The 15321-nt window shown below is 47.7% G+C and overlaps 1 protein-coding gene across 1 annotated transcript in view; it reads left to right on the plus strand.

The window, feature by feature from the left end:
• Kcnj6 (potassium inwardly rectifying channel subfamily J member 6) overlaps window positions 1-8763 on the plus strand; it is a 63365-nt gene extending 54602 nt beyond the window's left edge. Inside the window, exon 2 of the mRNA XM_038346227.1 lies at window positions 8438-8763. Coding sequence (XP_038202155.1) covers window positions 8438-8763 — 326 coding nt within the window. The remainder of the gene's footprint in view (window positions 1-8437) is intronic.
• The last annotated feature ends 6558 nt before the right edge of the window (window positions 8764-15321 follow it).

The raw sequence follows: 15321 nt of genomic DNA on the forward strand, positions 1-15321 counted from the left end.
ACCCTTGGTTAAGTAGAAAGAGATCAACTAGGAGAAAGAAAGGAGCACATGCTGGCACACAGCACATCTGGGAAAGGCTATCTAGAAGATGACCTTTGTATGTGAGTCACTACATGGAGCCCCAGGAAGCAGCCCCCAGTGGCTTGCAGGAATCTTTAGGGGACTCTGCTGCACTGCCCAGTGACCTTGGAGCTTTCTGTACCTTCTCCCATCTCCTCTCTGGACTTCTGGGAATATCCCTCTCCTTCTGGTGTCACTATGTTCTGACATCTGCATCTTTATACAAGAGCTAGAAGGCTGGAGAGATGGCTCAGAGGTCAAGAGCACTGGTTGCTCTTCCAGATGTGTCCTGAGTTCAGTTTACAGTACCCACATGGTGGCTCACAACCATCTGTCCTGAGACCTGGTGCCCTCTTCTGGCATGCAGACATGCATGCAGACAGAACACTGTGTACATAATAAATAAATCTTAAGAGAGAGAGAGAGAGAGAGAGAGAGAGAGGAAGGGAGGAAAGAAGGAAGGAAGGAAGGAAGGAAGGAAGGAAGGAAGGAAGGAAGGAAGGAAGGAAGGAAGGAAGGAAGGAAGAAAAAAGCCCAGCTATTAACGAGATTTTAGAGAGAGTGAACTAGAATGCTCACACTGCTGGTGCCACTTCCAGATGGTAAAATGCTTCAACTGCTTCGGAAAACATTTCAAGCCACTGTCCGTCAGAGAGGACGGGAGGAAGCCAAAAGTAGCAAAGCTGAGCCCTGAACTGCAAACCTCAGGAGGAGTCCTCATCCCCAAGGTGGCTCTGATGCCTTCCATACGACTACAGCCCAGGCACAGAGTCAAATCCAGAAGATGTCACCTCCTTTGAGTCCAGCAACAGACTAGGAAACTGAGGCAGCAGGCCTGTGCCCAGCCAGCCTCCCCAGACTCCACAGCAGGACCCTGAGGCAAAGGCTAGAACAGGCAAACTAGCCCGTCAGCCTTTCTCTTTAGTCTCTTCTCTGGTCATCCGCTTTACTCCTTTGCGTCTGCATTCTTTTTCCACACGCTTACCTGATTTTCGCTCGCGTCCTAGTCTGCCAGCGCACCTCAAACAGAAGACAGCATCTGCAGCACGTGGGGTCCCAGGCACCCTGCTCTGAGGTAGGGGCAGCCACTGTCCCAGGACTTGCCAAGCGCAAGAGCTTTGTGGCCACGCAGCTGTCCTAAAGGCACCTCTGCGTTCCCCGCGCCCCTTGCTTCACACCCTTTCAACTCTATGCTATGGTTGGGAACAGCCTCATTTTGGAATGATGTAGTCCAGTCTTTGATGCTGTTTCCAGGATTCCTGGGGAAAAAAAAACGGAAAGCCAGGACTGCGCATGACTGACTACGGTGAGGGCCCCCGAGGGGGCCCTGCGAGCAGCATTCTGAAGTAGTTGAAGTGAGATCAGGGCAAACTCAGCTCTAACAGAGCAGCTAAGCAGCCTGTGCTGGGAAACTATTTTAAAAACTGATTTGAAAAGTGACTTAGGAGTATTCCCTGCTTGGTTTCTAGCTAATGTAAACACTGAAAACAGATTAATCTGAGGGGAGGAGGAAGGAGGTTTATGTTCTGAATGTGGGCGCCAACATTTCCAGGCAGGGACTTTGTGTCTGGGGGACAGAAGGGAAAGGGGGAGGCCTGGGCAGTGGAAGTTCTGGACATGTACTGGGCTCTGCTCCCAGGCAGCTGAGAGGCTCAGCACATATGACTGCTGCCTCTGTTTCCCCATTGCGCCAGGAGTTGCCTCTGAAGGAAAGCTTTGTGCGTCTGGCAGCCTTTGGCCGGGTCATGCTTTCTCTACCTGTGGGTCCGGTCTCTGGTGCTTGCGTTCGGGTGTACTGGGGAAGGCACAGTAACATAGTGTGTGTTCCTGTTTTATCCATTATACAGACAAGCCAAAAAAGAAAGAAAAATCTCTATCGTCACCACCCACTTCTGCAGGGCTTTCTAAATCCATCGAAAGTCGCGCACACAAACAGCCCTTCTGCCTGCTGCAGCGTCCCAGCAAATGAGAAACCCTTCTCAATGTTCTGCACTGCAGATATTTTCGGATGGGTTTTAAACGGCTGCGGCTGCATGGTAACAGAAATTTACAGAGCAAGCCGGCGATCGTGGGTCGTCGGTGTTTCCAAGAGGCCTCAGTTTTCTCATGGCTACTAAATTACAATGTCATGCTTATCTTCAGGGACCAAATGCTTCCATCTCCCCATTAAATTCGCTTTGCTTCCCTGTCAGACGCCGGCACTGGCCCCGAACTCACTTTTATTTTCCACTTAATCGGCAAAATGAATGTTTCAGTCATTGCTGTGGCCGCTATGAAATCGGTTAATTTGGCCCTGACTACAGATGGCCATGGGCCCTGCTCTACTGCCCCTGCTCCAAATGCACGGTAGCAGCTCTGTCCTGCTTATGGTGGTCTTGGACACACACAGAAACTAGGGCCTCGTCCCAAGGAAAATATCCATGTTTCAAAAATGAGTCTCCCTGTCTAAGCTGTCTTAGCATGGTGAGGTGAGCTTTGGGGGAAGGGGGGGGGGGTCTCCAGTTCTGAATAAAAATCCTCTTCCTTAGTTAGTTACCTCAGTCCTGCTGCCCTTTCACAGCAGCAGAGATGTAACCAATACACAAGCTTATTCTGAAATACTGCTCTCCTGTCCAGTACACACAAACACAGGCATGAAAGACCCTAAATGCAATTGTAAGCCCCCTCAACCCTAAGACATGTTTCTAAAACCTTACACTCACTCTCTCTTGGAAACGAGACAGTCGCCCCCACACACACACACATGCTGGACTGCTTATCCTCCTGTGTCCTTGTGAATAATCTTCAAACATAACTCCATTCTGGGAATTGAGGCAAAGACAACCCACAGATGTTGACTCAGTTCCTGATGTATTGATTTAGCCACTGGACCAAGGTCAGGATGGACTACAGATGCTCTCCCTTATCTACCCGATCATGCAGCTATTCTCCTGCCCTGGAATAAACCAATCACTGCTAGTAACCTTTGAATAAGCCAATCCAACAAGTTGGAAAACAACCTACAGGTCCCCCCTTGTGTCTGTGGCTTTTTGCTTTAAAAGATGGACTGTAACAGCTATCGGGTGTCCTTCATATCCCAAACCTGAAGGGCCCTGTCATGACAGAATAAAAATCCTCTTGCTTTTGCATCAGTTGAGGTTATGTGAGTGGTGTCTGGAGCAACTCCTCCCTGATGTTTAGACTTCTAGTCCAACAGCACACACACACACACACACACACCTCAACCAGGTCTTTAGAAAGACCAAGAGTCTTTACGAGCTCAAAGAGAAGGGAGTTAAAACCCTGAGGCTCAAATCAGCGCCTTCAAGCTCGAATAAGCATAATGACAACCACCTGTGCTTCCTAACTACATCCTGAAGATACTAACCGCTCTGTGTGTGCGAGACACTTGTGCATTGCACCACCTACTCTAAAATCTCCCATCAAGGAGACATGGGAAGGTGCCACCCTCCTCTTTAATCTGATCCTTGCAGTCTGCCCACCTCTGCAGACATGCTACTGTGTCCACCGCTGCAGACATGCTACTGTGTCCACCGCTGCGGACATGCTACTGTGTCCACCGCTGCAGACATGCTACTGTGTCCACCGCTGCAGACATGCTACTGTGCCCACCGCTGCGGACATGCTACTGTGCCCACCGCTGCGGACATGCTACTGTGCCCACCGCTGCGGACATGCTACTGTGCCCACCGCTGCGGACATGCTACTGTGCCCACCGCTGCGGACATGCTACTGTGCCCACCGCTGCGGACATGCTACTGTGTCCACTGCCTGGGTCCTCACACAACCTCCTCCCTGTATGCCTGGGCAGGAAGAGGATGCCCACGTTCTGGGGTCTCTCTCCTTTTTTTCTCTGTTAATTTTTTAAACAGGGTCTCATCTTGTGTAGCCCAGGATGGCCTGGAACTCACAGTATAGTAAAGAATGACTTTGAACTTATGGTCCCCCTACCCCAACCTCCCAAGTGCTACAATCATAGACATGTGCCAGAATGCCTGCCTTTTCCTCTATTAAAGAGATGATAAGGGTAGTGGACCAATCCTGCAAGACCCAATCACTATATACACTCAGGGTTTCAAGACACTAAGTCTAGAATCACAGCTCTGAGCCCACAGCGCTAGGTTGTCCTCAGCTCTTTAACCTCTCTCTATTTAGTCTGCTCCCCTGTAGACTGAATATGGCTACAGCATCCACTCAGGGGTCTGTTACAAGGATCAGATGACTCATGCATGCAAGACAGCTCATCTCCCAGGGATCAAGCCACAGTCTGAGTGGCCACGGCCCAGGAATTGGATTCGAGTTTCCCTGCATGGCACGTTCCACCATGGAAGTGTCTATAGGAACTTTAAAGATTGGAAGGCAGTTGGAAACCAAAGCTCCACCAAGCACAGCAGCGGGACAGTGGCCGAATGAGTATCAACCAAGCAGGGGAGCTCTACAGTCCTCAGAGGCCATCTGATAATGCTCTTAGCTTTTGAGTTAGTAGAAACTAGTGGCCTGCTAAGTTAATACAACCAAAAGCTTTACCTAATAGCTGCAAAGTTATCTGGTCAAAAAAAAGAGGCTGGCAATAATTGGCTATTATGGGGACCAAGATAGTCCGAGATAATACAGGCTTTTAATCTGCAGTAGTCCAACTCCCAACAATCACGCAGTTCTAGCCAGGCAGTCATTCTGTAGAATCTGCAGCCCAGATGTGGTGTCAGGGAACATCGGTTCACGGCGGCCAGTTCCCGGTACACAGCAGCATCCAACCAATAGCGTTCTCACTTGCTTCAGTATTCAGATTATGACTGTACCAATGGCTTTCTCAGAGTAAGAATGCGGAAGCAGAATTGTCTTTCCTTGGGTCATTTTGAAGACATGCATTTGGTTTGTTTCTGCATAGTGTAAACCAGCCACCATGGACCCCCAGGTTAGAAAAAGAGTGGTTTGCCTCAAAGGCCCTGAGAGAGCGCAGTGTGTAGTGTGGAGCTCGGCGGGCAGGCCTGCTTTTCGTCCCGCCCGGCTCCCTCTTGGTTAGCTTTACCTGAAATAATTACACGGAAACTGTATTCTTTTAAACACTGCCTGGCTCATTAGTTTCAGCCTCTTACTCACATCTTGACTAACCCATATCTAATGATCTGTGTAGCACCATGAATGGTGTCTTACCCGGAAAGATTCAGCACCTCTGACCTGGTGGCTGGCTTCATCGCATCTCTCTCCCCGAGGAGAGGCACTGCCTAACTTAGGAGAGGTGTGGCATCTGACTGAGCCATCTACCTCACTTCCTTCTTCCTGTTCTGTCTACTCCGCCCACCTAAGGGCTGGCCAATCAAATGGGCCAGGCAGTTTCTTTATTAGCCAATGGGAGTCCTCCATCAGCAGTGCGCATCGAAGGGACTCTGAGCCTGAGCATAAGCAGGGCTGACTGTATCTCATGATGGATTCAGCTGTCCACAGCCTTGTGTTGATTACACTGCCCTGCTTCCCTCTGACACCGGGCTCAGCGAGTCCCCAGTGCCATTCCCCCACAGTGGGCAGCCCAGCGCTGAGACTCCGGCTGTGCTGACTGGGAGCAGCTCTTCCTGAGATGGGCAGGAGGGAAGTGGGAAAAGCAAACGGCCTGTCACAAAGCCTGGTCGGTGAAGCAGAAGGCCAAGGCGTCTGTGACGAACCCCCTTCATTGTGGGATGTCGGCAATAGTGAAGCCGTCTATTCTACTGCGATCTTGCAGACTTGAAGCATTATTTGTCTGCCGCTGACACCTCTGGCTGTGCCCTGAGGGGCTGTCTCCGGATGGCTTTCTAAGCATTGCTAGTCTACGCACAGATCTCTCCCACCGTAACTTGTCGCTGGATCTAAAATTAGAGCCTCGCCTGCTAAATATAAATTGTGCAGGGTCTACCCCGTGTTTGACCATGGACTCCTTAGCTACATGTCTGTGTGGTTTTATGGCTCTGAGATGGAGTGAGCTTATACTGCTCATCCGTGTGGTTTTATCTGGAAATTAAGTGGATGCCCAAAGACAGGCTGTTTCCACGTACTTCTCTGGAACACTTGGGAAACCCACTAGGGACTCAGAGAAGTTCTCAGTAAAGAAACTGTAAGATTAAATAATTTTTAGAAAAATGAGGCTGGAGAGCTGGTTCAGTCAGTAAAGTGCTTCTTGCACAAGCGTGAGGACTGAATTCAGTCCCCAGAAGTCACAGGAAAAATAAGATAAAATGTCAGGCATGGCAGTGCATGCCTGTAGTCCCCATGTGGGGGGAGCAGAAATTGGAGGATCCCTGAGGATTGCTGGCAGTCAGTCTAGCCAGATTGGTGAACGCCAGATTTGGTGAGAAACCCTGCCTCGTAAAGTAAGATGGAAATGTGGTACTTCTGATCCTCCCCTCTCCCATGCGACTCCTACCGTGCTCCCACCCCCTCACAAATTCTTACCTCTTTAATTGTTATTGGTATCCATGTACACACGTACATGTAGACCTCTTTTGTTGACTGTCTGTCTGATGTGAGAGTCCAGCCTACTGTGCTGAGTAAAAGCTCGGTTGCTTTTGCTGTTTTCCCATCTCTGTTGATCAGGTACAAAGAGTTGACAGGCAGCACTGCAGATCCTCTGCTGATTTCCAGTTACAGGGGCGGGGATGATCAGATTCAACCAGGGAAACCTGTGAATGTGGCTGGGTCTGCCTGGGCAGGCGTGATAGTTACACCATCAGGGCTGAGCTGTTAGGATGGCACAGACCACACACCTCTGAAGGACTGTTGCTGGGGAAATAAACTATTCTAGTCTACATAATGCAGTAGAACTGTTACCAGATAATGGACGCAGCACAAAATTATACCGTGAGGAAAAAAATGCATTTCCTTCATAGTTCTCTACACCAGCGTCTATTTCTTCATGTGGATTTAAGTTATCACCCGGATTCCTTTTTGTTTCCCTGGAGAATTCCCTTCATAATCCCATGCAGTGCGAAGCTGCCAGCAATGACCGGTCTCCAATTGTACTCACTGAATGTCTTCATTTCTACTTCATTTTGTGAAGGATAGTTTTGCTGGGTATAGAATTCTTGGTTAACAATCTTTCTGCTTTCAGTATTTTGAAAACTGTCTCTTCATTGCCTGTTCTGGGGTATCCATCAGAGAAGAATGCTCAGTCATGGGTTTAATCCAATAGAAAATCTTTATTAGCCTATTGGTGACTACACCAGGCTCCTAGTGTACCAGGCCTTTCACAGGGCGAGCTTTTAGACACAGAAACTCTACCCTGAGCTGACATACTTCAGTTAACAAGGACAGCTAGCCAGAGTGGAACTATAGAAGCTAAAAAGCAAGGTTAGTACCTTTAGAAACTTTCCCAGAACTATAAACTTAGATGGATTATTTGGCCAGTGGTACCATCTAAGTACTGAGTTACAGCTTGAATGGTACATCATCATGGCCTCAGTTGTGCTAACATGGGGTGGGGGAGCTGTTACAAGCCTTTTGGCTTTCATAACTATTTTGTTTGTGGTTTTGCAAGAAACATTAATTCTTTGAGAATGCCATACAATGTATTTTGATCATATTCAGCACCCACTCACCCCCTTAACTTCGCCCATATCCTCCCTACCCACCAACAATTCATGTCTCCCCCTTTTTGTTAATAACCCATCAACTCAATTTATTTATTCTCTCCATTACTTCTGTTTGTGCAGTCATTCACTAGAATGTGGTCAACCCACTAGGAGTGCCACTCTCTGGGGAAAAACAAACTAACTCCCCACTTCAAAGTCATCAACCGTCCATAACCCCTCAGTCAGAGGTGAGACTCATGAACCCCTTCTATTCCACGCTAGGATATTAACTGGCCTGGTCTGGTGCAGTCAGCCACAATGTCTGTGAGTCCCTAGGTATAAGATCCTGTGACGATCAGAATACTCTGTCCCAGTCTTCCCCGACCATCTGGTTCTCACAATCTTTCTGCCCCTCTTCTGTATTGGTCTCTGAGTCTCGGGATATCGATGTCCCTTTTGTGACTGAACACCCTATGGTCACTTATTCTGTGCAATTTAACAAGTTATAAGTTTATTGATTTGCTTTATTTATTAATGTCTGTGGAGATGTGTGGATAGATTGTGTGTGGGGAGGATGCATTGCCACAGTTTTATGGAGTCAGTAATTTCTCACATCTACAGGGGATTTGGGGGATTGAACTCAGTTTGCCAGTCTTAGAAAGCCCTGGAGTTTCATGGCATGTGTCTACAATGTGAAAGATGGCACCAGAGATGTCACCCTCCTCCACAGGTCACAATACAGTATAAATGTCTGCACACAACAGCTCTGCTCAGGTCCCCGAGTCTCCTTGGCCTCGGAAGCCCATGTATCCTAAAGCCTTTTCTCCTCTCCACAGGAATGACGTGCCAAGCTCGAAGCTCCTACATCACCAGTGAGATCTTGTGGGGTTACCGCTTCACCCCTGTCCTAACGCTGGAAGACGGGTTCTACGAAGTTGACTACAACAGCTTCCATGAGACCTACGAGACCAGCACCCCGTCCCTTAGTGCCAAAGAGCTGGCCGAGCTGGCTAACAGGGCAGAGCTGCCCCTGAGTTGGTCCGTGTCCAGCAAACTGAACCAACATGCAGAACTGGAGACAGAAGAGGAAGAGAAGAACCCGGAAGAACAAACAGAGAGGAATGGTGACGTGGCAAACCTAGAGAATGAATCCAAAGTGTAGGCCCTGCTGGGTCAGCCTTTCCCTCTCCCTCACACACAACCCTTCCTTGTCTCTCATGTCCCTCTCTTCTGTTTCTCTCACTTTAATCTTGATTTATTTATATTTAATTTTGGCATTTCCAGAAAACAAATCCTCAAGGTGTAAAATGCCTACCTGCCCTCAGATGTTCAGATGGACGAGCAGACAGGGATTTGGTCGAGGGTCAGGGTACCTGTATTTGTGGCCCAAGCCTGGTCTCCACCCTCAGGAGAGACTTATCCACTGACCCACTTAACTGTCCAACATACGTCACTCAAAAGAGCTGTCAAGGGTTTTACCCAGTGTCACAGAGGTCACCTGCTTACCGTGGCCATAGGTCACACAGGACAGTCCCTTCGGTTTTACAGAACCCGGTTCATTTCACCTAGCACAGGGCAGGTGCTTGCCCACTCAGACACTGTGGGTGCAGGACCCAGATAGCCAAGGATAGACCACTGTACATAGATCTGCCCTATGGAATTATTTTCTTTTGGCAATTAGTAACAACACTCAGCATGCACAACAGTTCCGTGGAACAGAACTCCTAATAATGTACATAGATGTATCATTCATGTAGCTTGAGATATATAACTTTAGAAATAAGAAGAAAAAAAGATTCCTAATGTACAGTAGGTGTTTCTATTTTGTTATCTGTGTCTTTTGATTATTTTGATCCCCTTGACTGCTGGCCCTCTAAATGCATGGCCTTCATTCCAGGTCCCAGGTTGACAGCTGCTAGGGTACCGTTCTGTTCCCTTGTGATCCTTCTGTTGACTCTAATAAGCCATAGGTCTGAGAACAGTTCAGAGGTCTAGCAGATTGCAAGTCCCACCATCCAAGATGCTGAACTACTGTGACACATTTACAAAACGGATGTCATTTGTTTATAGATAGCAAGGGTCTCTCTGACTAGCCTGGGGAACAGGGACTAGCACAGCCCCCCACGTGACACTCGCCATAAACCCTAGCCCTTTGGTGCACAGCAGCTTAAGAAAACTTTCTGTAAAACCATTGATTGCTCTTCTATGTAGTCATGAGAAACTGCGGGCATTTCATGTGGGCTGTGGCAAGTCAGCAAAAGGTGAATTGGGTGTGAAGCCATGGCTTTCAGGAAGTCATGCATTGGGTGACAATATTGCATCACCAACTCCCTGCCCTCTGATGTCATCGGGCAAGCCTTTCCCTGGGGCCTGTCCTTACCATTTCTTATGCTGGGGTTTTTTTTTTTTAAAAAAAAAATCTTCTCTCATCATTATTGTTGCTATTATTATGAAATGGCCAGAGTCTGGCATACGAAGGTCCTTCCAGAGTACGAGAGTATTACACTACTTGCAATAAAATCAAGGGCCTCTCAATCAAAAGAGCACAAACAACAACCATCAAACCGTTCTCCTTAGCTTATTTTAATCTTCAAAGAAGGAGGGAATGAACGAACAAAGGAAGGCAGGCAACATGCATAACAATCTAAATTCAAAATGAGATGAAAATTGGACTGGAAAGAGACTCTCGGATGAGACGTCAGGGGCAGGTGGAGATTTTGCACTGTAACCGATCTTTCTCATTGATTTTACACCTATAAACTGTTCGTTCTCTAACACCATTGCACATCATAGATACGCATCGAAGGATCTAAATTTATTTCAGCTCCTACAGATGTGCTCAGTTTGAGACTTTGCCCCACGGAGGTCAAAGAGGTCAAACTAGCTGCTCCCTGGTTCCCCTTTGTCACCCCTGACCAGACTGCGCAGGGCTTTGCTGTAATCTGGGTTCCTTGTCTATAAGAGACAGGAATTATGGGAAGTGGTTTCTCCATCCAGCATCTGGGCTGCTCCTCTCCATCTGCAGAGATCTTGCTACCCAAACAACTATTTCTTGGCTCTGACTCTGGAAAACAAAGCTATTGGCTGCAGCCCTTCCCCGCCTGCCAGCATTTCCCTTTGGCATTGGTTATTATCAATCAAGTTATGCATTCTCTCTGCACACTCTAAGCCAGAGATGGTGGAGGAGGGAGCCCAATTCCCAAAAGGCCTGACCTTATCTTAGCCTTATGAAAGATGCCCTGAGTTGGGGCACCAGCCTGCAGCAGCCCAGGGCAGGGCCTGTGTAGCACAAAGAAAGGTGGGGAAAGCCGCCAGATGTCTGCTGACTTAGCTCTTGAAGACTCATTGGGCCTTTTTAAATCTATGACTGATGTTTGAAGGACAAAATCTCCCCTATTGATGGGCTGAAAGAGCAGCTTTGAAGTTGCCCTTCTCCCCTACTCTTCAGGGCTCCTGGACAATAGCCCCGTGCACAGCCATGCTGTAACCTCAGCAGGACACTCTGATGGGAGGTCTCTCTCTGCCTCTCAGGGTCTTGATGTCACTGTGGTTGGTGGCGCGAGAAGAGCAAAATCCTGTGTGTGACGTGAGCTCAGAATCCTTAAAGATGGGAGCTCCTGAAGGACCTTTTGTTAGAATGTCCTTATCAAATGTGTCTATTTTTCTACAGTCACCAAGAAAACGGTTTGACAGTGTATTTTGTGTCTACTGTTAAAATTTGAAAGAAGGTCATTACGACTGAATTTTCTAAGCAAGTAGTCAATGGGGTTTTTCATTAAGCTAATTCAACAAAAGGGACCCCCAATGCCTCTCCTCTCTAGTCCACGATCCCCAGTCCCTCTCTCCGCCAGTAGATCAAGTGCTATGAAAATACACAATGAACCAAGCGATCCACAACCAATAGAGAGCTCTCTCACTCTCTTTCTCCCTCCCTCCTCCCCTCCCTCACTTCACCCTTCCCCCCCCCCTCGATATTTTGGACTACTTGGTTGGTGTCTCCAAGTCATTACTTCCCCATAAAGCACAGTGTGATTCATGGTCCAGTTAAGACCCTGGAACTCAAGGGGGACAGTTGTCACAGTAGACCCCAATCCGACAGAGCAAAAGAGCTCCCTGAGGTTCGTCTGGAAAGGAGGGGTTGAGGCGATCCTCACAGTCTGACCCCCCTACCGTTAACTTCCTAGGGAGAGTCCCTATTCATTTACAGATTGACTTTATGTAATCAATACAGCTGTTTGCTCCTGGCGGCCCCCTGGGCACATGGCTAACACACGCTAACACATGCTAACACATTAGAATCAGTTCATCCTTTTCTGGTCCTTCTGAACATCGTGTAGGGGTATGACTGTGACCCCATAGCCATGAGGCGGAACCCCTCTTCCTTTACTCCCTTCCTCTTTGTCCCCCCCTTTTGTTCTCTCTCTATTCTAGATGTGTTGATTTCATTTAGTACCTAACTTTCCTAGCAGAAATCTAGCTACTGTATCAAAACGTCGACCTGTTTCTTAAGCACAACTTTTCTCTTACAGGTTTAATCAAAATAGGACTCTGACATGCCTGGGTTTATTTTTTTCATTATACTCTAATTGAAATTTAATTGCGGCTTCGTTTTAAAGCCCAGATGGTCACAGTTTGCTTTTCTGTGTGAATGTAAGATGGTATCTTTGGAGTGTTTGGAGACTGGCTGACCAAGGTGTGCAACAGGGAGAGCAAGGATGCTTTGGAAGATCCCATAAGCACATGGAAACACACCAGATCCTTTAGCTGAGAGACACATGAAAAGACAAACCACTCACTACCCAGACAACTGACTCAGAGTTGACTTCCATTTCTTCCCTGACTTTAGAAATGCTCTAAACAACCCAGAAGCCAAGAAGGTGGCGCCAAGTGAAATGACCCCCATTCGTGACCAGCTAAGCTGTCTCATTCCGACAACTTCAGTCCAGTGGATAGCTGTAGAGTTGGAAAGCATAAACCACATTGACAGGATGATTGATATTACAGAACAGCTGTAACATCATCTTGAGTTAGACTTTATGTCCAACCTGTATCTAAGAAAATGTCACCTTGCAATCCAGAGTGAAACCTTCCTCTTCCCAATATGTCTGCCTTCGGTGTCTCAAAGGGGATTTGTGATTCAAAATGTCATGTAGCCCGAAGGTTGCTAGGGGACTTGGACAATGTGCACAACAATCTCCACACTGCACACCTGACAACAACACAATATCTTACCTGATGCTGGGCAGTAAACGCAGAACACTCCCACAACTGCCTCTTGGAACTCCAACCCACGGAGACTGAGCACTGTAACCGGCTTCTTTATCATCAGGGAATGTAGAATTTGGGCAAACTGAGTCATGCCATCAAAACTCCAGGCCAGTAAATGATAGGTCATGATCTCAAACCCAGGTCACAAGGCTGTAAGCTATTAAGAAAAAAATTGGCACACCAATATGCTGGGAGTCTAATTTGTTACACTCTTTCAAGTTAACACTAAATTTTATACTTCTAAATGGTTGGGAGTAAAAACAACCAAGAATATTTGAGGGACATATAAAATTCAAATCTCAGGGTCCAGGGATGTAACTTGGTTGGCAGAGGGCTTTTCCTGAGCTTGCACAAAGCCCCAGGTTTGGGCTCTAGTACTGTATAACAAAGCATGTTAGCACACACCCATTGAAGCATTTTTGGAAGTGGAGGCAGGAAGGTCAGAAGTTCAAGGTCATCCTCAGCTACATACAGAATTTGGGACCAGCCTGAACCACATGAGACCCTGTCTCAAAAGAAAATAATTCAAATCTTGGTCCATAAACAGTTTCATTGGAACATAGCATACCATGTGTGCATGTACTGCCCTGGCTGCTCTGACTCTGTATGAGAACTGGGTAACTGAGAGACCTGTGCGGCTGGCAAACATCTGTACTATTACCAACACTACCATTAAGTGTGTGACCACAGTTTTAAGAATTATACTATTCTTGTGGGTTTTTCTCAGAGAATGGTCTCCTTTCCCAGCCCAAATCTCCTGGACTCACTTCCAGGAAAACATGTTTTTAAGAGTAGGTCATATAGTCAGGGCTCTCAGAGAGAAGGCTTCCTTTTCCTACACACCCATCTGGGATTTGGCGCCCACCCCGGAAGCAGCCAGAGCAGAACCACTCATTAACAAGCAATAAAGAAACAAAAGCTACTGGCCCAGCAACCGAATATGACTTTTCTGGTGCCCAAGGGCCTTAAATTCCGCAGACCGTTCTGTCCACTGGTGTCTGCTCAGGGGTAGTTGCCAGCACAGAGAAGGACTCAGTTGCTGAGGGGTCTCACGTGCTCTTGCTGCTTCCTCTAGTCTGGAACTCTAGATGGATCGGTGAGGTGAAGAGGGTCCTGGAGCCACTGTCAATATTTCTATACACTGGCCCTGGCTCTCCTGGCCTCTTAGCTAGAAGCTCAGCCTGCGGATGACCAGCTGTCCTTCTCTGGGAACTCACGAGGTCTCTGCAAGCTGAAGGGGAGTGGAAGGGTGGGACAAGGTAACGGCAAAGCAGACCAAATTCCGCTGACGGGAATTTTAGATATGGCTATATTAAAATGGCATTGTCTGGAGTCACAAATTAGACCCACCTTAGTTCTAAGGAAACATTTCTCATACCTGTCAGCCAAGTTCAGTTTTTCTCTTAACAGTTCTATTTTCTGAGAAAAAGACAGAAGAGAGCATTATATCAAGTCCTCTTATGAATGATTTCCAGGAAATTAGACGGGAAAGAAATTATTCTGTGACAAACCATTGTATGTTGTGTTGTGGACGGACAAACGACAGATGTGTCCCACATCCCAAACTAAGGAAGTAATGCCGTCTGCCACAGGGACCATGCCAATCTCTACGATTCTTCAGCCACTCGGAAGATACAACCAGGTCACACAGTCTCAAAGTCCAACACCACGAAACTTAAATAAATGTAAAAGGAGCCAAACTCCTACTTGGCCTCATTGCCTTAGCAAAAGGAAGCTTCACACAGCCACCTAATTCATGTGGAGGCGCCCCGGGGAAAGGGAAGCTGTGCTGTATAAGATTAGCTCGAGGATTTGCTCCTCTGCTGGGAAAGTGGGGGGGGGGGTCGCGGATGAAATGTACCCATCATGGTCTTTGGCCCCTCTTCCCCTACACTGGGATCCTGGTGTGCGTGCAGTTGGCAGAAAACAATGGCCACAGGGTCAACAGGTATCAGCTTCAGAGGTAGACAAGTTCCTACTATCCGTGTGCAAGTGACCGCCTCAAGATCAAGGCTCAGGCCCCATGATGAAAACTGTGATATCAATGCCATCGATCTTCGTGAGACCACGAAGAGCTGCTTTTCTCAGGCGACATAAATATCTGCTACCAGCAAGCACTAGTGAAATAAATATCCCAATCACCAGAGCTTCTCAAAGAGAAACAGCACTCAGAGTGCGGTACCAGGGGAGCTAGGGGCCCCCAGGATGTCCCAGGAGTCTGAGAGAAGACCCAAGGTGAGGCTGAAAGCCCTTTCAGAGCAAGCCAGTGCTAGATTTAAGGTCATAAAATACAAATAACAGGCCAACTGGAACTGGAGTCTCAGATTCCAGCTGTGCACCATCTAAACCTCTGGATGTTTAGTCAGGGTTTTCAGAGAAGGGAGGACACTGTCCTCAGACCCACCCTCTCTCAGAGCCTCGGCCTGAGGGTGACGATGAGCAAGACCCTCCC

This window comes from Arvicola amphibius, chromosome 10 (genome assembly GCF_903992535.2).
Source record: "Arvicola amphibius chromosome 10, mArvAmp1.2, whole genome shotgun sequence".
Taxonomy (NCBI): Eukaryota; Metazoa; Chordata; class Mammalia; order Rodentia; family Cricetidae; genus Arvicola; species Arvicola amphibius.